Source organism: Marmota flaviventris, chromosome 14 (assembly GCF_047511675.1).
Source record: "Marmota flaviventris isolate mMarFla1 chromosome 14, mMarFla1.hap1, whole genome shotgun sequence".
NCBI lineage: Eukaryota > Metazoa > Chordata > Mammalia > Rodentia > Sciuridae > Marmota > Marmota flaviventris.
The window spans coordinates 61,237,831-61,261,889 of NC_092511.1; the positions used below are offsets into that span (position 1 = coordinate 61,237,831).

At 40.9% G+C, this 24,059-nt stretch overlaps 1 protein-coding gene and 1 pseudogene across 1 annotated transcript in view; one reads left to right on the plus strand and one right to left on the minus strand.

Annotated features, from left to right (window-relative positions):
• The first annotated feature begins 222 nt into the window (after window positions 1–222).
• On the plus strand, window positions 223–3,510 carry LOC139701719 (uncharacterized protein C2orf78-like; annotated as a pseudogene).
• Window positions 3,511–6,365: 2,855 nt separating this feature from the next.
• The window catches only part of LOC139701798 (uncharacterized), a 47,036-nt gene continuing 29,342 nt past the window's right edge, over window positions 6,366–24,059 (minus strand). Inside the window, exons 6-9 of the mRNA XM_071601720.1 lie at window positions 21,038–21,431; window positions 19,064–19,139; window positions 14,258–14,303; window positions 6,366–9,949 (exon numbers count right to left, since the gene is read on the minus strand). Coding sequence (XP_071457821.1) covers window positions 9,893–9,949; window positions 14,258–14,303; window positions 19,064–19,139; window positions 21,038–21,431 — 573 coding nt within the window. The 3' untranslated portion in view covers window positions 6,366–9,892. The remainder of the gene's footprint in view (window positions 9,950–14,257; window positions 14,304–19,063; window positions 19,140–21,037; window positions 21,432–24,059) is intronic.

A 24,059-nucleotide genomic window follows, 5' to 3' on the forward strand; every position in this document is an offset into this window, starting at 1 on the left:
CCCAATTGGACAGAAAAGAAAGTTGATCAGAAGAGTACCAAACTGCTCCAACACTTGCAGCCAACCTAAATGGTTTCATTTGGGATATCTCAATGATTTCTAATATTGGAATCATTCTGACTGCCACAACCTCAGGATGATATTCATCCTCAAATATCGTAAGAATCTGCCTGTCTCATCAATATTTTCAACTCCCTCTTGCTTCCTACATAAAATTTCCAAAATTTTTCTTTACATGGAACTGCACATTCTCTGCAGTTCTCTCTTCCTCTGGCAACCAATGCAGCTTCCCTTACAGGAAGTGTCTGCAACTTCTCCAGAGCATCTGCTCCAGCTGCCACTTCAGTATGGTTACTGCCCTCAACCTGTGGCACCTCCTTCCAGCCACTCATGGGCAGTGCCTACCTTTATAAACATTCTAGCACAGACATGGTGTCGGGGTTACTGGCCAGAACCAGATGCCCATGGCATCAGCCTCCTATCCAATATCTCTGAGTGGTATATCCCAGGAAGTGCTGAAAAGAGCTCATCTGCACTTGGGGATTTAAATCTGACTCTCACTGAACAGGACACAGCAGGTTCTTCCACTTCTATGACAGTCCAATATGACAAAACTTCCAATACCTATGTCATGGTCTCTGTGTATACATCACAGTCTACCAAGGTTGTCCAGGTGACACCATCGCAGATTCCAAGTCAGGGACATAGCCTTGAACCTCCCTACGAAGAAGGAAGCCAGGTCTACTATTATGATCAAAACACTCTGGGGAATCTGCTCTCTGGAGAACATGGACCCTGCCTGCAATCCTACAGCTCTGTGCCATATGCAGGAAATTGTGCCACTGCCCCTCAATCAGAAATGGTGACAGTGCTGAAGAAGGTTCAGCCCACAAATGTCTACTATGGGATCTACTACTCTCGGTCTGCTCAACCTATCATAGAAACAAATTTTCAAGGGAGTACAAACACCAGGAAGGGGAAGAAATAAGTACAGCATTTGAAATGAGGGTCCAGTTTCCAGCTGGTCGCTGAGGGGCCAGAGATCATTAGTTCATGAGCAAGAGTTCCACCCTCTCCTAGTTCATGGTGTTAAGTGTTCTCACACTCTGCGGAGAGGGGTGAGATTTGAGAGGCCCCTATATGAGCAGGAGAGACTCCATGAAACAGTTTTTATGTATTTCCCACAGAGTAGGCAAGTGCTCTACCTTTGAGCCATGGTACCAATATGATGTGCCAGCCCAAAAGTAGGACATCAAGTGATCACCTGTAACCAACAGGCACCTCCTAACAGAAGCCTGTCCATGGTCCTTAAAAACTGCTACTAGAAATGCCTTCTCCACAGTTGGAAGGTTCCCTAATTAGAGTGTTTCTGCATAGAAGGAGCATCCAACTTACAATCTTTCTTCATTCCTTCCTTTGCAGAGATGGAAATTTTCCTAGGGATGGAGGTTTCCTTGGGATTGCAACTTCCCAGACATTTTGTCTGCTACAACCTCCAGAATTCCCCAAATCCTACAGTAACAGAAAAAGCCAAATACTTGAGAGGAACTCACAAACTAAACATGGAAACATTTCAGAAATAACTCCAGTCCAGAGTTCTACTACTTTCTGGGCATTGCCTCCAACTCAAAGCCAGGAACAAACAGAGAGTAAGAAACTAAATGAGATTAAAACCATGCTTTCAAAGCCTCTGGATGCCTACCAGTTTACCACGAAAAACCAAGATCCTCCACTATTCCCTTTAGACATCCCTGAAATCCACCAGCTGCTGGCCTCCATTGGTCTTCTGGACCAAGGGGAGAAGCCACATTCTGAAAATATCCATCTGGGAAACAACAGCCTGAGTCTTGAAGACCAAGGTACACTTGAAAATGGGATTGAATCTAGCAGTGGTTTCACAGACCTCACTGCCCTGGTAGAGGATATTCACCATCCTGAGCTTTTCAGTTCCTTGAAAGACTTTGACCAACCTGAAAGTCCCACAATAACAAAATACAATGGCACCAGAGCCATCATGGTGAAACAGGGGCAGGAAAACTCAAGTGTCATAAAGGGTCCTAGTGCTCCAGCGAGGAACAACAAACATAAAGCTTCAGAGTGTCCTGATGGAACTCCTCAGGCCAAAATGTAACCAGAAACCTAGAGTGTGCATTAGAAGAAGTTGCTCACAGGAATGCAGACAGTAGTAGGGCCCATGTGCACATAGCCAAGCACTCTAACAGCAAACCTCAGAAAGCTGCATCCAGCAGGAATGGCAAGGCTAAGGGCCATGGGCAGGACAAGACCAAGAAGACCAGAGAAAACCACTCCAGGAAAAACCAGGAGAATAAGCAACCAGGCAAATAAGTCAAAGCAGAATAGAAGCCAACCATGCCCAAGATGAAGCAGAAGAGAAACCAACCTGAGCTTTGAGAAGAGACCTTTAAAAAGCCTGAGGTGGGGCTGAGTTGTACCTCAGTGGTGGAACGCTCGCTTAGCACATGTGAGGCACTAGGTTCTATCCTCAGCACCACATACAAATAAAATGAAGATACTGTGTCCATCCACAACTAAAAAAATGTTTTAAAAACATGAGGAAAAATGAGTTACTTGGGGGATTATGCTCAATGGGAGCAGATAAGCCTGATTCCTACCTTAGGAGCTCTACTTCCACAAGAATAGCACTTACCCAATAACAGCATCCACCTGCTGGACTCATTCACTGTTACATCCCTAACACCTAGAACCAGCTGTTCAATCAGTATTTATCAAAATGTTGAATTGACTGGATTTTGTCCTGTATTGGCTCCTGCCAGGACCTGACCAATACTCTATGCCCTGTTTGACCAGTATCTCCAATGCCTCCATTTCTTTAGGCATAATCTACTACACTCATATTCTGAAGGGAAAGAATCAACAGAGAAGTAGATGGGGTACTGTTTACCTTAGGTGTGGTCTACTATGTGCTGTGTACAACTGTCTTCCCAAATACTTCTGCAAGGGATCCATGAGTTAAATAGTGAAGCCTTGCATTGGCATACGTGTTAGTGTTAATTGGGGATGGGAGGATGACGTACAATGTGCTTTCAGTCATCTTAAAAGTCAATGACCACACAGTCACTTTAGGAAAACAAAGAGATATATACACAATTATGTTTGGCAGAAAAAAGGCACTGGAGCTGGTACACCTGAGCTGGATCTTTAAGCTATACTTTGACAAATAGGTTACCATAGAACAAGCTTCTAGGGAGCTACCAAATAAATTTTCAGAAAGTGTCCTCAGAGTTAAGCTTTAAAACCAAAACATAAATTTTCAAGGTGGTGACATACAGTCTCCTATGACAGAATGGGTAGCAGGCCTCCTGAACCTTACTGAAAAAAAGGTGAGTACAAATTCAATCATATGCATACCTAGAAGTAGAATATGGCACTCTATTTGCACTTGGGTATATAAACACCTTTTCCTGGTTTCAGGGGCTGGAACTTTATCATGTAGGTGTCTTTGTGAACCCATTGCTTTTGCACTATTAAAGCAGGTCAGTGACCTCCACCCAGAAGACTCTTGCCGTAATTAAGCTTCTCTTTGTGAGATCAGCAGGATGTCTGCAGAGGATATTGAGGTTGGTACTTTCCTCTTTTTTTAAAATGCCAGGTTTGCACACAAAAGGTTTGACAGAGTAGTCTGAAAGCTTCTTAATTAAAAAAAAAAAATGATTTTTATGTTTTCTTGGTAAAAACTGTGAAACCTGTGACTGTCTAAAAAGATAGAATGAAACTCCATTGGTATACGAACCTCCTACCGACCCCACTGGACTCCCAGGGGTAGAAAATTCAGGGAATTTCTATCATCTTTGTTCAGAGGAAGAATTCTTAGGCATGAGCCACCTCTGAACCCTGCAATTAATAAATCTGCTTCCTGAAAATTGCTTAGGTGTCTGGCCTCTTCTGTCCTAATTCAACATAACACTTTCAACACATCTTATAGGTATTATTACAGTCTTATATTCTCTTCTAAGCAATAAGTTACTCCCTCAGTAATACCTCAGGCTACAAATCTTGGGTAGAAAATTACACAAGCTGAAAACAACGTCAATGTCCTGGGTTTCAATTCATGATTCGTTTAGGAAGTCGGCTGTTTTACTTGAATCAGCAATGCTCTTTGAACATGAGGTTTATGTGAGTGTAACGGAGGGGATATCTCTTGGGAAACACCTACCCAAAAGCAAAATGATTTTAAAAACAAAGAGTCAGCTTGATCACTGGTTTCTTTTAACTACTGGAGTTCACTTTCTTTCGGATCTATTTTCCTTTAAAAGCTAGGCACTGTAGAGCTCACTAGTCACTGGTCAGATTTTGCAGGAGTTGATTCTAGCCCCACTCACCAGCTTCTCACCCCTGGTCCTAAATCCTTGGGAGTATAATTGACAGATTGGTGAAATGACAGATTGGTGTTAGTGGGCGTGCCTCCAGGCATCATCCTGGAGGAAAGGAGATAAAGGGTCTTGGATGTAGTGGGTAAGAATTTTGAGCATGGGACTCTGAAAGGAGCAGCTGCTGTGTGTCCTCTACACCACCCACTGTGCATGAGGCCATTTAAGGCTCTGGTCTCCTTGGGTTGTCACCTGACCAGCAAGGTCCAGCTCTATCCTGGCTACTTCATATGAAAGACCTACAACCTTAGGTGATTTTGCCCAGGAATGACAGTTTGGGCTTGAGTGCCTTCAAGAAGGGCACTCCAAACAGTTGTGGATGCATCCCTCTATACTGAAAACGCCCCCTCTGCTCATTCCTGCTGCTTCCTTTCACTGCCTCCACAATACATTTTATCAATGAGGCATCTTGGGGACATTTTAGGTTCGCAAGAGGCTTTGTGGGAGACGCAGTGCCTCTGCATCTCTAGCAGTTCCCCAGCTTTTCATGACCATGAGGAGGGTTTAGAGGGAAAGTTCTATGAAGGAAATGTGACTTGAATATTGAGGAAACCACATGAGAGAACTGGCAAAGAGATGACTAACTCTAGGGAAGGGATGGAGTAGAAAACACAGAAACAGTGGCTAGATAAATGAAGCAAAAGGTGCGGATTCCCAGGGGCGCTGTAATCCCAACTAAAGAAAAAAAAATATGTGGAGGAGGAGGTAAGATGGAATTATGGAAAAGACAAGAAAGAGACAGTTGGCTTTGGCTCTGAATTATAAGATGAATTGTATAGCTTGTACAACCCTAGAGAGTGCTGGCTAGGGAATACTACATTTTAATGCATGTCAAATACCCACTTTTCTTTTAAAGATTATGGAAACTAATGAAACTCTCAAGAAAATCTGGAGTCTAACAGCAAGAATAACTGGAAAGATTGTAAAATTACTGGAGTTTAGGACACAGGGAAAGAAAACTTCCAGACTGGGAACCATGCCTCTCCCCCACATTCAAAACTACTTTGTGCCCTTTTGTTATTAAATGAGTGCTTAGTTTTTGAATATAAATAAATTGTTATTTTAAGATCTAAATTCCAAGCTGATATGGTGGTACCTTCCTGAAATCCCAGCCACCCACCCCCGCAACCCACACCCCGGCAAAAGCATTTGATGACTGGGATATGTGGTCATATCAATCAATGGCACAAGAAATATGAATGGGTTTCACTTATAACTAGAACTAAAGATAATGTTTCTCAAACTGGTTTAAAAAAATAAAGTAAAATTCAGCTGGGCCTGGTGCCTGTCATCTCAAAGTCACAGGAGACTCAGGGGAATCACAAGTTTAAGGCCAACCTCAACAACTGAGCAAGGCCCTGAGAAACTTAGTGAGATTCTATCTCAAAAATAAAACATAAAATGGGCTTGGAATGTAGCTCAGTAGTAAAACATGCCTGGGTTCAATCCTTACTGAAAAAAAAAAATTTAAATACCTTGCCATGAAAATGAGGCACAATGTTTTAGACTGAAAGGAATAGTGGTTTAGTGAGCAATAATAATTATGAACACTCATTCCCAGACAAGTTTCCCTAATCAAGTTTGGACACAAATATGAAAAAGTATAGCACAGAAAATGTCAGATACTCGGATTAAATTAAAATAACCACACATAAAGTCACTTAACAATCCTCCTGTAAGTTCACAGAATGTGCTCTTACAGGTACTGGGATAAATGCAAATAGGTAGCTGAGAGGAGAAATGATGGAAGAAATACAAGGTACTGTACCTACTTTTATGATGCTCTAGGCAGAGCAACTTAATGATAGCAAATGACTACTTGAGGGTAGAACTGAACCCACCTTGGCCTATTCTCATTATATTCATTGTACTAACCTAATTGTGCTACAAGGATTGTAGGTTTTTGAGTATGCCAATACTCTCATCATGATTTGAGCTTCCTTGATGCGCTCCACCTTCTTGAAGGAAACAGACTTTATTTGATAAGAACCACAACATATTTTTTTCTTTAAATATTTTCAAGTAGAAGTTCGTGAGGTAAACACACTTTGTACTAGAACGGGCTGGGATGATGTTGGTCTTCTTTCTAATGCCATCTGTTTTCTCTTTTGTGTCTCAGAAATTCTTGGTCCTGACCATCTGACCATGGAGGCTCCTTCCACATGAAGGCCAGGGGAGGGCTCTGTCCCATTTGGGGAGTACCCTGGAGGTGAATGAAAACATTTCACCCCGTTGATACTTCCCCACCTCACCTGGGTCATCCACACACCCTGCAGAATGCACCACAAATGCAAAGCCAACTAAGCCACCAGTGGTAGACAGGTCCATGAACACTTAAGCACTGAGCAAGTCCATTTGCTGTTATCCTCTTCCATGTTTTTGCTGCCAGTGTCATTCTGGGGGATTCATCCCAGGACTGCCTCTGTGATCCCACTTACCAGGCTTTGACAATAGAACCCCCTTGGATAAGGACTGCCATACTCTGTTCTGTTACACTGGCTATCTTGTAAAAGAGGCCTTTGTTGAAAACATGCAATTGAGCTGAAGCAATATCAATTTTCTGAAAAGCTGGTGCTATCTTTAAATGTCAAATACTCAGCTTTTAAGGTTATTCAGAGATTCAAAATGGTCAGGGAATTAGAGACCAGATTGGCTTTTTGTAAAAAAAAAAAAAAAAAAAAAATCTTCAAAATTACAGTACAATGGGGCAATTCGATGAATGACTTTTAAAAAAATAAGAAAAAAAAAAGGGGGGGGGGGACTACTGAATTGTGCTTGCCCTGAAAGCATTCTTGATTCTTAAACAATTTAGTCAAGAAAAACATTGTGTATAGTGGGTGATAATTAAGTTCAACCACAAAAACTATTGGCCATCTTTCCTCCTGTCATTGATGACTGCAATCAAGAAAATGGGGAAAAATGGTGAGTATATCTTGATTATTAGAGGAATTTGTGGAAGACAGGTACTGACTTTCAAGTAGTCATTTAAAGAAGTCAATTTGCTGAAAATCCATTTAAAAGTACAATGGAAGAAGACAAGGAGGGCTGGGCTCTGAGGCCTGACCTTTTGACCTCCACCCCATTTCCTGGACAAGCTTTGCTCCCATTAGTTGTTCCCTTGTACACATTCTAATTTCAGGGAAATTGAACTCTCATATTCTCAGGGCATTATCTTGCCCAAAGAGGCTTGTTATCATTTGTCTTCTAACTACTCTTTCTGTCTTCCCTACTTTTCTAGAAGGATTTCCAGTTCCTCTCTTCAAGTAGATTGATTCTGTTCTAAAACTCTCAGAGCTCTTTTCATCTGCAACACAACTTAGATCATTTACCCATTCATGGAGTTATCTGCAATAACTATTTTCACTTCCCACAAGGTAGGACCTGAGTCTTGAGTCTCATTCACATTTGTGTTCCCTGTGTAGGCTGAGCACAGTGTCTACTTGTATACATTGACTAAGTGGATTTATTGAATTGAAAGGAAAAGATTCGGCCAAACTTTAATTCATCATGGCTAGATGGCATCATCAGACTGCTGAATGACTGTGCACCTCCTGATCAAACATTGTCATTGTCCAACAGTTCACACGTTGCTGTTGAATGTGCAGAAATTTAATATACTTTCTAACATTTTTTTCTTAATATGAAAATATAGCTGTGAAACTTGCTCCCTAACCTTAGCTTGCTGGCTTTCTCATGGGGTTTCTCCACTGGGCTCACAAACTGAGTCCATTCTTGGTATCCTGAAGCAGTTTATGACCCATTTCTTCATGCCTTTTTAGAGGGACCAGACTGGTTTTTGTTTTTTGAGAGGGGCAGGGTTTGGCATCTAAACTTTCTTCTAAAGACTCAATTTAGAAGTAAATAACTACTGAAGTCATTTTCCATTATCAAGACTACCTTATTGTAGGACTCTTAGAAATTCATACCCTGATATTCTTATGAGTTCAAAGAGAAAAAAATAAATAAAATGTTCAGTTGAATGGGAAGGTTAGTTTTTCATCCTTCTTCTTAGATTCTGACAGAGAATCCCTAAATTTCTTAGAAATGCTCTGGAAAGTAGTAGTTTACACTTGTCTTACCTTGACCAATTAAAGCCTACCCTTTTCTTAAAGCATCAAGAGTACTGAACTCAAAAGTCCAAAGGTTCCGATATATCAGATGTGGGTGAGACTCAAGACACAATTCATCCTTCACCAGTTGTGAGCCTGTGAAATGAATAAGTTACATGCTTCCAAAATACAATGGTGGAACAGGTATCGGACCGTCAGTCCCCCATTCCAAAAGGGAGGAACAAATGAAGAATGGAGTGACTGGAGCAGGCATGGTAGCGCATGCCTGTAATCCCACTACTGGGGAGGCTGAGGTGGGAGAATTCCCAAGTTCAAGGCCAGACAAAAAAGAGAAAACATTAAGTCGTAAAGTTGGAGAACAATCTCTTTTGATTCCATGTCCTACATAGGTGCACACTAAGAAAAGGGTTGGACCCCCAAGGCCTCAGACAGGCCATTGCTATATTTTTGCTGGGCTCACTTCACCCAGCAGCTCTCAGAAGTTAGCAGTTTGCCCTCATCTTGTCCAGACCGGAATTGTTGGCTGATGGCTCTTTGGTTTTAGGGTCTTGAGGGGCTGCCCTACTCCTACAATGCCAAGTCATTGCCCCAAAGGGAAGTCTCTTTGGTGGCTCTGATCCTGTGTCATGCCTCCATCCATGCTCTCAGGCTTTCTGCCACATACTCTAAAATCTAGGCAGAGACAACATGGCTCATATAATTACAGAAGATGAGAAATCTCACAGAAGCCTTTTTCCAAGATGGAGACCCTGCAATGCTGCTCATGTGGCTCAGTCGACATCCAAAACCCTCAGAACCAAGGAAGCTAATGGCATAATTCTCAGTCCAAGTCCAAAGTCCTGAGAATCCAGGAGTCACTTGGTGCCAGTCTTGGAATCCATCCTCTAAAATGAACAGTTTTTATTTCCCAGGGGCAGAAAAAGACGAGTGACTTACCTCTGCCTTTCTTGTGTTTCTATGTGGACCCAAAGCTGACTGCATTGTGCCCACCCATATTGAGGGTAGATATTCCCCACTCATTCTGTACAACCACATATCAATTTCCCTCAGAACACCCCTGAAAGTCTCACCCAGAAGTAATTCTTTACCATGTTCCTATTCCTTAATGCAGTAAAGCTGATACCTAAAATTAACCATCACATCTCCTAATGAGCTCTGGCTATAGGCTGCAGAAGAGACTTTACAACACGTTTTTGATGCCATTAGAGTGAGATGCCCAATGCCCAACTCAATGTCTGAAGTTGCAGGGATTTTAGTGACTTAGTTTGCTCTCCCAGTGCTAGCAGCTGTGAGGTCTGCTTGGAATGATTCAGCCTCATGGTCTCAGACTTTCCCCTTTCCAGTCCAATTTCTACAATCCATTGATTGTGCCATGTGCAGGTGCCCAGGAAGCTGAGTCCACAGTTTCTCCAGTCAGCCAGTGCCAACACTGCTCCGGGAGTAGAAACACGTGGAATTCTCTGTGGAAAACTGGTAAATAAATAAATTAAAAACAATAAACAAACAAACTCACTCTTTCCTGAACTGAGACTGTTTCTTTTTCATTGACCTCCCAGGACTCTCAGAGAAAATAATCAGGGTCAGTTTTTCTTTGTACCAAATCCTTCACAGAAGGAACCAAGGACTATATAGTATAATCACTTTGGATCTGTTGACTCTGTATTTAGTTACTTTCAGAGTCCCTTAACTTGAACTGATTAATATTAGAGTTAGAAAATACCAAACTCTAAATTTAGTAGATGGATCTAGCTACTACCTATACCATCAAGTTCTGAGAACCTACTTTTGGTAGGCCCTAGGAATATAAAATATACATAAGGCACAGAGTATATGTCCACAAAAAGTGTCCAATATCACTGTGGAGAGATGGAAGACACACAAAAAAAGATAAATAGCATTCTGATACTATGTACCATACAAGCACTAGGAATTTTGAGGAAGCAGAGATCAATGAATGGAGGCACTTAAAAGAATACATTACTAAGTGCTAATAAATCCATGAAGGAAATGCAACAGATTTAACCTGAGTCTTAATGAGAAGGACATAACAGTGGAGGGAAACTGCTTTAGACATGAGCAAAGGAAGAGAATGGTACTCCACCTGGAACTTTTCAAGAACCACGACTGCACTGCAACAGGGCTGTGGCAGTTACCCATGCTGTGCATCAGAGGGGACCCTGGGGTTGGTCTCAGCATCTCTGCTTCACAGACCCCCCAGAAATGCACAGTAGCAGGCACAGTTGTGAGGGATTCAGGGAACACAAGAGAGACCATGCTGTGGTGGGAAGGGCCTTTGCTTGTGCAGATGTTTGACTTTCCACTGGGTGGAGTTGAAGGAGTGCCCCAGAATTGTGACAAGCTGTTTTCTCCTTTGGCAGACAAGGAATGAATTTAACCATTACCCACATTGTCATAACCAAGCAAAGTGCTGGGTCTGATTACTGCAACATGGAGAACAAAGAACTTTTCCTCATATAGAATCAACAGAGTCTCACCACACTGGGCTGGATTCATGGAAGCAAATCTGGGCTCTCTGAGGGTTCCTCACCTCTTCTATCTTTGTGTTATAAACATTGCTTGTTTCTTTCTTGGAACGGATTAAATTTACTTAATTTATTCTTTTTCTCTCCATTGGATACAGTTCTTCTATATCTGACTGCTTCTACTAAGAAATCGGCAACCTTTTCCAGAACCTCTAAAACTGCGGTTAGCTCCAGCTAATGTCCATCCTAAAAAAAATGGAATTCTCACTCAGTTTTACCTGGGCTAAATTCTGGTAGCTACGCTAAAGAACGTTGAAAAAAAGAGATGAGTCTTTCTGAATGTCTCAATCACAGTAGATCCCTCCCATTAGAACAGCTTCAGGGGCTGGGGATGTGGCTCAAGCGGTAGCGCGCTCGCCCGGCATGCGTGCGTCCCGGGTTCGATCCTCAGCACCACATACAAGCAAAAACGTTGTGTCCGCCAAAAAATAAAATATTAAAATTCTCTCTCTCTCTCTTTTTTCTCTTAAAAAAAAAAAAAAAAAAGATCAGCTTCAGAACTTCCCTGAATGCTTACAAAATATCCATTCGTGTGAGGTGCCTCCTCAGATGAGTTGTGTGAACAACTCTGTGCTACTTCACTATAGCAACTGTGTCAGAGATGAGTTGATCTTACTGGGGGGCTCTATCTTTGGTTAAGACACATTGCAAGAAGAATGTATTTGGTATAAAATGAAAAATTAGGAACACGGAGATAAGACTTTACCAACTTCCTGGACACTATGATCAGGGCACACTGCTTCCTATAGGAAGGGCTTTGTTCCTGTTTAAGATCCTTCCTCTCTGGGATGGCCTCTTTTGTTGGTCACAATTCCTTCAGCTCCTGAGCTGGATTCCTTTTAGTAGTTTCTCAGACATGAAGCCTCTTCTTTACATCAACATTTCTTTCAAGTGCAGTGATCTTCAGTCTGAAAGAGCCATTGCAAAACTGGCTGTTGTGGCTTTCTGTGGTCACTCGCATGAAACCAATGACAAGCAGTCCTCTAGAGACAACCTGGTAGATTCATGAACTCTATGTCTAAACTGATTCACTATGTAGGATGGCTGTCCACTACTGCAATGTCATTGGAGAGTAGCAGTACTTTCTTGTTGTACTTCATTTGGGATTTCTATGAGAAGGTATGTGAACACATATGTAAATTATGACCGCCCTTTAGTGGTATTATTTCCTCCTGGGATCTTCGACTCTGCACTCCTCAGGCTGGATACCAGTATACTGAACCAGCTCTGATATATTATGCACAGGTATCGTGAAAGTTTGACTGCTACAAATAAAACTGAGTTGGTTCAAATGGAAAATTAGACTCCTTTTTTAGCAGCAAGATCTATCTATGAACAATTTTATCATTACTTAACAACCATGGTTGGCTGCCTGTGCACATACAGACCCTTTGAGAAAGGAACATATATTGACCTCCAAATCCTAGAAAAACCTCTAGTAGTACACTACTACAATAGTTTAAATTTAGTCTACTGCCCTTCTCTATTAAGCTTTGCTGCTTCCTTTTCTGGTGCAGGAAAGTACAGAAGAAAGGACAATAAACATGAGCTGTCTTCGGGAAAAGAAATGGAACTGGTATTGGGAGCACTTATTCTCAGAGGGGTTACTCGGCTTGAAAGTCTTTATAGGAAGTAAGGTTTATCATTCTTCTGTCCCATGATCACAGCTGTCCCCTTATCAGAGAACACAACCACATGATAAAAGTTAAATGAATGTTGACATACAAATTGAACATGCCAGATTAAAATCCTTCCTGAATTCTAGAGAGGCCCAGTGGCTCAACTTGTGTTTCCCTATTCATTTCACTAACAGACTGCCATCTTCAAGGAATACTCAGAATGGCCTTCTGTCCATGGCTCAGGAGGGCCTTGGTGTGGCTAACTATATTTCATGATTTAGATTTTCAGCTCACTAGTAAAAACTGACATCCTCACCATGCTCTGCCTTCCACCAAATTATACATGAAGAGAGACATCTGCTTTGTGGTGGGATTTTCCACATTTTTGTAAACTAGGAGCTGCATAGTAGTAGATAATCCACAAACATAATCATGCAGAATACTTTTCTGCCTCTGTGAAACCAATGTAGATATTACCACGTTTTCTTAAACAGGAGCAACAGTACCAAATTAATAGGATACAACACATACGACTCTTAAGAGTCCTGAGTAGCTGATGGCCTCCTGGTAGGAATTTGTTGAGGAAAGAAGATGCGTCTGTTTATACAGATAGGCTTTCATGAAACTACTGTATGTGAGTGTATATGAATATGTATATATTTGCTTTTTAAATGTTCAGGCCTAAATACACTAACTGCAACTTTCCATTCAAAAGTAATACTGAGGCTTTTTATGAATTTCATATGAAGTAAACTGTCTTGTTGAAAATATAAATTTTGAGGGGCTGGGGTTGTACCTCAGTGGCAGAGAGCTTGCCTAGCATATGGGAGGTACTAAGTTTGATTCTCAGCACAGTAAATGAATAAAAATAAGTAAACAAATAAAGCCCACCATCAACTGAAATAGTATTTAAAAAAATAAATTTTTTCTTTACTACTACTGAATAACTCTCCTAGTCTTAAAAAAAATTCGTATCATTTGAGGAATGAACATGAATTTATTTATCATTGTCTTTATGGGCACATCCTTAACTTTCTTTAATTTCCTATTCATTCAAACAAAAACTATGTTATTGGATAACAGAAATCCCATTCATCCATTCATAAACTGAATTAATATGTATTGCACTCCTTACCATGTGCCAGGTATACTTCTGTGTGCTGGTTATACAGCTGTATCCCATATAATGTACCTGCTTTTATAGAGTTTACATCCCAGAGAAGAAGACTGACCAAAACATTATAAGCAATATATACCATCAGGTGCTAAGAAGAAAAAGCAGGGATTGGGGACAGAATGTGGAGGTGGTTAGGAAAGGTCTGTCTAAAGAGGCAATATAGGCAGAGAATCTCATAAGCATATAAGCCATGCCACTAGGAAAGAACATTCTGCAGAGAGGTTAAGGCAGTGAAAAGGCCCTGAATGTTAACTTATGTGGCATGTTAAGGAATAGCAGACGCTGGTGAGGATGCAGCATACTGATTAAGAAAAAAGAGTCATAAGAACTAGGGGAGAAAGTTAGAGATTATTTTATAAAAGGTCCATTTAGCCTGGTACGGATATGTAAATGAGGCCACTAGTGAGATTGAGAAGTAGAGTGGTACAATTTGGCTTACCTGTATGAAATATGAAGCTATAATGGGAAGGCAGGAATGAAGAGAACTGAGGGAAAAGCAGAGAGACCAATTAAGTTATTACTATATTCCAGGCAAGAGTCTTAGGCTAGTCTCACAGATGACGGACAAGTGGTTACATTTTGGATTCAGTCTGTTTTGAAGATTGAGAAATTAGGATTTTTTGATGACTTGTATATTAGGAGGAAGAAAAGAGAAGAGTAACAGATGAATCCTACATTTTTTTTTCCTGAACAACTAGGTAAATTCTGAGATAGAGATGAGGCAAACTGGAGGAAGGTTTGGAGAAGCATTGACTCGAGTTCTATTTTGCCCATGTGGGGTTCAAGAGGTTGAATAGAAAATTAAACTTCACAGTATAATTTAGGGCTTGAAAATTAATCTGGGAGTCATTAGGGAATAACCATGGCATTAGATAAAAATCACTTAATGCAGATGAAAAAGAGAAAATGGCAAAGGTCTGACCCCTGGGGAATTCCAACATTAAGAAGTAAAGAATACAAATAAAAAACAAAAAACTTACCACTGAACTAGATGAAAGATTGGTATGCTGCAGCGAGGTAACCAAAAGGTTTCACACAGGCGGAAATATTTCTATATGTTCTCATGTGTATGTAGAAGCTCAAAAGAGTTGATCTCCCAAGAGAGAGACAAACACTGATTAGCAGAGGCTGGAAAGAGTTGGGGAGTGCAGTTTGGAGACAGGATGGTTTATAGGTGTAAGAGTGCTCTTCGGGGGAAAAAAAGTAATGTTTTATAGGGTAGGGAAACTGAGTTTGACAACAATGAACTGCATATTTCAAAATGACTCCTTATAAGGTTTTTGAATGTTCTCTAACACAGATATATACTTAAGATGTAATATACAGGCCACTTACCCTGATTGTTATACATAGTGTGTATACATATATATTGAAATATCACCCTGTATACCATAAATATCTTCAATTATGTATCAATTAAAATATTTCAAATCAAATAAAAAATTCAATTCCTCAAAATAAAGATGAAAAAAAAAAACAGAACTATGTACTCATCATGTTGTATAAGGAATCTTTTTTTTAATTAATTAATTTTATTTTTTGAACGTTTTTTAAATTTATATATGACAGCAGAATGCATTACAATTCTTATTACACACAGAGAACAATTTTTCCTATCTCTGGTTGAATACAAACTATATTCACACCAATTCATGTCTTCATACAAGTACTTTAGGATAATGTTGTCCATCCATCACATTCACATTTCTAATCCCATGCCCCGTCCATTCCCCTCCCAACCCTCGGCCCTATCTAGAGTTCCTCTATTTCTCCCATGCTCCCCCATCCCTACACCACTATGAATCAGCCTTCTTATAACAGAGAAAACATTTGGCATTTGGTTTTTTCGGATTGGCTAACCTCACTTAGCATTATCTTCTCTAATCCATCCATTTACCTGCAAATGCCATGATTTTATTCTTTTTTTATCGCTGAGTAATATTGTATTGTGTATAAATGCCACAGTTTTTTATCCACTCATCTATGGAAGGGCATCTAGTTTGGTTCCACGTTTTAGCTATTGTGAATTATGCTGCTATAAATAAACATTGATCTGGCTGAGTCCCTGGAGTATGCTGTTTTTAAGTCCTTTGGATATAGACCAAAGAGAAATAAGAGAGCCTGAATAGGCAAAGCAATCCTTAGCAAGAAGAGTGAAGCAGGTAGCATCACTTTACTAGACCTTAAACTATACTACAGAGCAATAGTAACAAACATGGCAAGGTATTGGCACCAAAACAGACTTGTAGACCAAAGGTACAGAATAGAGGACACAGAGACAAACCCATACGAGACAAAGGCGCCAAAAACATATACTGGAGAAAAGATAGCCTCTTCAACAAACGGTGTTAGGAAAACTGGAAATCCATATGCAACAAAATGAAATTAAGTCCCTATCTCTCTCACCATGCACAAAACTCCACTCAAAGTGGATCAAGGACCTAGAAATGAAACCAAAGTCCCTGTGCCTAAAAGAAAGTAAGACCAAACCTATATCATGTAGGAATAGGCCCTGACCTCCTTTACCAGACTCCTATAGCGCAAGAAATGAAAATCAAGATTCAATAAATGAGATGGATGCAAACTGAAAAGCTTTTCTCAGAAAAAGAAACAACCAATGACGTGAAGCGAAAACCTTCAGAATGAAAACAAATTTTTATCACACGTAAATCAGAGCACGGATCTGTAGGATATCTAAAGAACTCAAAAAACTTAACACCACAAAAACAAATCCAAGACTCCTAAAGCATAAGAAATAAAATCAAGAATCAATAAATGGGATAAATTCAAACTGAAAAGTTTCTTTTCAGCAAAAGAAACAATCAGTGAGGTGAAGAGAGAGCCTACAGAATGGGAGCAAATTTTTACCACACGCAAATCAGAGCACTAATCTCTAGGATATCTAAGAAGTCAAAAGCTTAACACCAAAAAAACAAATCCAAGACTCCTAAAGTGTCTTCAGATTGGGAGAAAATCTTTACCACATGCACCTCAGATAAAGGATTAATCTCTAGGAAATATAAAGAACTCAAAAAACTAGACACCAAATAAATAAATACATAAACCAAATAACCCAATCAATAAGTGGGCTAAGGAAATGAACAGAAGATAATCCTAAGTGAAGTTAGCCAATCCCAAAAAACCAAATGGCCAACGATTTCTCTGATATCAGGAGGCTGACTCACAGTGGGGTGGGGGGGAGGAGCATGGGAGAAATAGAGGAATTCATCATTATCCAAAGTAGATGTATAAAGACACTATTGGTGTCAACATACTTTATATACAACCAGAGATATGAAAACTTGTGCTGTGTATGTGTAATAAGAATTGTAATGCATTCTGCTGTCATTTATTTCATCTCACTCCCATCAGAATGGCAATCGTCAAGAATACAGGCAACAATAAATGTTGGAGAAAATGTGGTGAAAAAAGGTAAACTCATATACTGCTGGTGGAACTGCAAATTGGTACAACCACTCTGGAAAACAGTATAGAGATTCCTCAGAAAATTGGGAATGGAAGCACCGTTTCACTCAGCTATCCCCCTCTTTGTTTATACCCAAAGGACTTAAAATCAGTGTACTCTTGTGACGCAGCCACATCAATGTTTATAGCAGCTCCATTCCCAATAGCTACACTATGGAACCAACCGAGGTATCCCTCAATAGATGAAGGCATAAAGAAATGGTGGTTTCTTAAAGCAGAGTAATATACACAACGGAATATAACTCTGCAATAAAAGAGAATACAATCATGGCATTTGCAGGTAAATGGATGGAGTTGGAGAATACCATCCTAAGTGAAGTAATCCAATCCCCAAAAACAAAAGGCCAAAAGTTTTCTCTGATATGTGGATGCTGATCCATAATGGGGTTGGGAGGTAGCATGAGAGGAATGGAGGAAGTTTAGATAGGGCAAAGGGAGGGAGGGAGAGGTAAGGGGCAGGGATTAGGAAAGATGGTGGAATGAGATGGACATTATTACCCTAAGTACATGTATGAAGACATGAATTGTGTGATTCTACTTTGTGTACAACCAGAGACATGAAAAATTGTGCTCTATATGTGTACTATGACTTGAAAAGCATTCTGTTGTCATGTTAACAAATTAGAATAAATAAATTTTTAAAAAAACTGCAGAAAACAGTGGAAGATGTTTCTTAATGTTATTGTGAAAATAAGTAATTTGGCTGAATTCCATAGGACATCCATTCAAAGGAAAGACATTGTTGAAGAACCTACTCCATGTTTCCACTCTGGTTACAGCTAGCCATGCTTTTAAATACACTGGTGTATGAAGCGCCGGCACACAGGGTCACAGGCATAAGCAGACAAGACACCAAGCAGCTATGTCACTGCATAGGAAGTTGCAAAAGCTGTGTATCCTGGACAATATGTGGGAATTCTTCAAATTCAACCCAAATAGCTATAATTTCATAAATAATAGCACTGTATAGAATAATCCTTCCATGGCATGGCTCTGAGAGATAAGAAGTAGGAGATAAAAAGGCCTATTTTTTTTTCCTACTCCAGGAATGTGATCTAATATAGTGGCTAGGCACATAAGCAATGAAGTTCATATGAATGCTCTCCTCCCAAACACCCAGTTCTGGCTCTGTGGCACTGTGAACCATATGGATGCATGAGTTGTGACTCATAAGTCCCAGAAACAGCCACAAATAAGGGTTCCATTATTTGCACATGTGTAAAACCACAGTAAAATGGGTGGAGATGGCAGAGTCAATGTCCCCAAGTAACTTACAGAGGCCAATTGTAGCATGATTCTGAGTAGCTACATCCCCAAAGAACCACTCCCAGCTAAAAAGCTCTTCACCACAGAATGTCACAGCTTGATGACACCCTAACTCTGAAGAGTCCATGCTACTCATCTGCTGGCCACAACAACCCAACTCTCTGATGGCCATGTGGCCTATGCGGCCACCAAAGAGTAAAAGAGCACTCCTTGTCTTCAGGTTCCTACCTGGAAGGGAGGATACCAGGACTTTTAACCCATACCGCAAAAAGAAACCTATGTTTATGATGTGTATATTATTAGGAAAGTTTGTTTTTTAACAACTTCATAGTGAACAATTTGTATTAAATAAATTTTCATCTTCTGTTAAAATATACATCTGTAGCTATGTATATTAAAATTCTATATTAATTTGAAAAGGGAAAAGAATGCAAAACCAGTATTCTATACTGAATTTAGATTGCTGAAAGAATACAAAATTAACTTTTCTTACCTTTTGCAAAAGAACTTTGAAAGCAATGAATCCAGTCTCAGGCATCCTCTGTCCAACTGGGAGGTGGTCTTTCCACCTAGTGGATATGTTTTTGTTAGTCAAACTATATGTTAGCCTTTTCTCCCTACACAGAATAAAGGCTTCTGGAATACCACAGTCATAGCCCACAGAGCATGTCCCTATTCTCTGCTTCTCATTCTGCCACTTAACTTATTCATCCCTGCCTGATAGTAACCCATAAATTCCTTCTTCCCATCTGCCCATATGGAAAACAGATCCAAGGCAACAGAACAAAGGTCTCCAGAAATAAGCAATATCTATAATCAGATGGTCAGAACTTCTGTATCCCTGACAAAAGCTAACACCAGCACCAAATACCGAAGTGTTATTAAAACAAACACAGAACAATAGTTTAAATGCAATTCTTTCACTATAAACGATGTTTTAGTTTTCATACAACTGATGGCATCAAATTCAATCGGTAGAGAATTTAAACTTTATGTTTCAAGAGAAAACTTCCAAAAGAAAGGGACTGTGAACTTCTCTTGAAAATACTAGGAGTCGACCTGAAAAGTAATATTTGCGCTCACTTCTACAGTACAAGTTAAAATTAACTGTAGTTAATTCAATACAATCTGAAGCACAGAAAGTCAAGAGTAGCAAGAAATGGGGCTGGGGAGGCAGAGAGGATCCCAGACCATACAGGACCCTATAGACCATGTAAGGAGATTTCTTTTATTCTCAAAATAATGCTTTAGTCTGATGTCTATCAGAACTATGAACTTTTTCCTATTCCATTTCAATTTCAAGATGGTTTGGGTGCTGAGGCTAAACTTATGAGCATTTATCTCCTAAGCTATGAACCCACACTTATTTTTATTTTATTTTTTAAATTTTGAGACAAGGTCTGAATAAATTGCTGAGCCTGGCTTGGAACTTGCGATCTACCTTCCTTGGGTCTCGTAAGTAGCTGGGATTACAGCCATGTACCACTGTGCCTGGCTCAATTTCAATTTTTTGTAATGACCTATTTAAAAGATTTGTGCAAAGAACATACTGGAAGAATGTAACAATAGATCTATGGACACCACTGGACTCCACTGCAATAGGTCAGGCAAGACCTGCATTATGATGTTGAAGGAGAAAAGCTGCCCAATACAAAACATATTCAGGAGATCAAATGAAAGGGACTTGATGTAAGGTTGGAAAGGAAGAGAGGAAGCTTGGAAGGTTTCAAGAAGTAAACTGTTTCATAGCAAATATGAACAGAGTCTCAACACTAACCATCTGGAAGTCTACAGGAAGATCTCTCAGGTGACACCTGTCAGGAAGCACCAGTTTGACTTCCCCAATTCCTGGAAATAATGCAAAACCACTTTTCATGAAAGGTCTCAAGCAGATTCTGAAAAAGCCATTCAAATTTATTTTCTTTTATTTATTTATTTACTTGGTACTGGGGATTGAACTGAGGGGCCCTCTGCCACATCCCCAGCCCTATTTTGTACTTTATTTAGAGACAGGATCTCACTGAGTTCCTTAGCGCCTCGCTATTGCTGAGGCTGGCTTTGAACTCCGGATCCTCCTTTCTCAGCCTCCTGAGCCGCTGGGATTACAGGCGTGCACTACAGCGCCTGGCTGAAATTTAAATCTTTTTATTCATATATTCTGTGGTTGAATCGAGGAGAGGTTCAATTTGGATGATTAAGGAGCATCCCCAAAACCAAGTCCCGTCTCAAAGCACTAGTTGACCCGAGGAGCAATGGACGCTCTGTCTCCCTTTTAAAAGGGTGGGCGAATTTACTGACCTCTATGTCTTTCAGCTTCTGCAGGTGGCGCAGCCAGGGTCAAAGTCTCTAATCCCAGCTTGGCCCATGTGCCAAGCTCGCTACAGCGACAGTGAGAGGCTAAGACACAAGACATGGAGCCCACGCCCAGAAGCGAGAAGGGCCATCCCCAGCACCCAGGGCGTACTACCTTTTCGCGATGCGGTTTCCATCCTTCCTCTTTGCTGAGAGATGTCCAGAAAAGTCGGGTGCCCGGCCCCAGCCACTGCGGCCATGACGCCATTGACTAATGTGGGCACCAAGAAGCCGTCCACCCAATGCCAGCGAGTCAAAGGGTTGAAGACATCTGTAGGTTCCCTGTGCCAGAATGAGATGCCGGTCTGAACTGCAGCTACCCACACAGTGCCCGGGAGTAGCCACTGCGCCTTCGCCACCGCCCTTCGTGATGGCGTCACAGACCTGTTTGCTGAGTCGCTAGGTTGACAAACAGGACTTTGGCGACGACAGCGCCATCCATGGCCGGAGGCCTGTAGCACAGGTCTGTGAGTTTCTGTGAGTACTTCAGAGTTCAAATGGTACAGGACCTGAAATAAAAAATTAGGTCCCTCTGCACCCAGTTCCTGATGTGTTCTTGGAGATGTGTCCCAGTGTTTACATTTACATTTTGTGTCTCTTATAGATATTTGTATTTTCACATATATGTGTATCCTCTACAGCATAGGATATGTTCTCTACGATGTGCCTAGAATATTGATTTTTCTCCATTTATACTTATATCCTTCCAAGTTTTTTAATGACCATAGAGAATTGCATGGACTATAAGTAACATAACTGAAAATAACAGCATTCACTTCACCAGTCCCATATGGATGGACCTCTATTACAAGCTTTTGGTTTGGGTTTGGGTCTTCTGTTACAGACCATGCAATGCAATATCCTTACACATAAGTACAACTATACCTAGAAATAGAAATAGAAATTCCTAGAAATAGAATTTCTGAAATTAAGGATACACAACTTTAAATTTAGAAGGATACTGCTTAATCTAACAAAATTGTGTCAACCTACACTCCTATTCATAGACAGACTTTTCCTCAGTTACTATTACATAATAGGTATCATGCTAAAGTAGGTAACACTTATGTTTTAGCAAATTCCAAAAACAAACCAAAACAGACTTAAGAATGCAGCTCAGTGCAATATCTGCACATACTTATCAGGCACCAGGACTCAACATGTTAGGAAAACTCTGAATTCACCTACAATTAGAAGAGCAAAGAACAGTGTGTCTCAAGACAGAAAAAAGTACTAAATTACAGATTAAACCGCAGATAATTATGATAGTTATCTTATTCAAAAGTATATAAATCCAGACTGCTCCTGTAATGGGTGGCCATTTTCGAACCCAGAAAGTGTGTCCACCTGATGCCTGAATCCACAGCTAAATAAAGGCTTTGCTGAATTCATGAGGTCTGCACCTGTCCCCATCCCCCTCCCAACCTGCTCCTTTTCTCAGTCACATGAAATGACCCATGAGACCTTAGAAGTGACCACTGAACATCTTTCACTCCTTTGGCCCAGCTCATGCAGCTACTGCTGAATCTTTAAACTGACTCACAGACTCATACATCTCTTCCTCATTCACTAATCCAGAAATAGCAGATGAACCCAATCCTTACAGATTCTGGGGTCTCACTGGCCCCACATCAGACTCCTCTCCTCAAAGTCCCACAATTCCCCCATCTAACCTCCCGCCCCCGCTCAAACCTCACACTTATACTCTACCTCCTCCCTGCCATCACCTCCTCTACAAGATTCAAAATCCTTAAGAGTGCAACACGTGTTCCCTCTCACAGAAGTGGCAGGGGCTGAAGGGATGGTCCAAGTTCATGTCACCATTTCTCTGACAGCTTTGTCACAAACAGAGGCAGAGTAGGCTCATTTTCTGAAAACCCTACTAAGTACAGGAAAGAGTTCATAAAGTAGGTAACACTTATGTTTTAGCAAATGCCAAATTCCAAAAACTGAACTTGAATATTAAACTTGGCTGAAGGGATGGTCCAAGTTCATGTCACCGTTTCTCTGACAGCTTTGTCACAAACAGAGGCAGAGTAGGCCTTCCACCCTGACTCCTGATGAACATGCTCATATTTCACAGGTGGCTAAACCATGTCAATCTCCTCTATGCCCAAATTCCCCTTATCCATCCTGCACAGGGGCTGCCATTCCTACAGCTGAACCTGATGGGACATATCAGCCTCAAAACTCTGGGGTCATCAGACACCAGCACATGATTATTTGCCTCCTTTAAGGCATGACAAAAATACTCATACATAGGTTATTTTCATCAGGTCCCTGAGTAATTTAAAAGGCAATTTTTCAGGGACCTGATAAAAACCCCACCCTCTTTTTGGCCTGGCTTACTGAGGCTGTTACCAAATATACCAACCTAGACCTGGATACTCCTGGTGGCACTCTCTTTCTCCATTTTAACTTTATCAGTGGGTCTGCACCTGATATCCATAAAACACTTAGAAAGTCAGAAAAGGGCCCCGAGACCCCACTACAGCAGCTTCTAGATACTACTTTCAAGGATTTTTAAAAATAGGGAAGACAAAGCCAAAAACAAGAGAGATAAATGTCTTTAAACTAAATATCAGCTACTGGCCTAAGCCATCCAGAGCCCTAAAAATGCCACTGTGAGGCTGGGGATATAGCTCAGTTGGTAGAGTGCCTGCCTCCCATGCACAAAGCCCTGGGTTGAATCCCCAGCACCAAAGAAAAAGCGCCCCTGTCACTCGTGGTCCCGAGTAATACACCTCCTGGATCCTGCTTCCGATGTGGCTGGACTGGATATTGGGCAAAATCTTGCCTTAACCCAAGGCCTCCGACCAAGCCCTATTGCAACTGTAGGCAATGGGGACACTGGAAGGCGAACTGTCCTCAGGCAAGGACACCATTCCCCTTGGTGCAGCTATCTACTTCCCTTTTCCCATTCACTGAGTTTCTAGAATGTGGGGACCTGGGCTCCACTGCCCCTATCACCTTAGATTGTACGTCTGAGGAGCCCCAGGTTACAGGGTGAGTGAACAGCCATGCAGTTTCATTTTTTATTGACACAGGGGCAAGCCTTTCACTTTTCACTCAATGCCATGGACCCACATTTTAAGTCAGACACTCCCATTATGGGAGTTTCAGGAACCCCTACATAT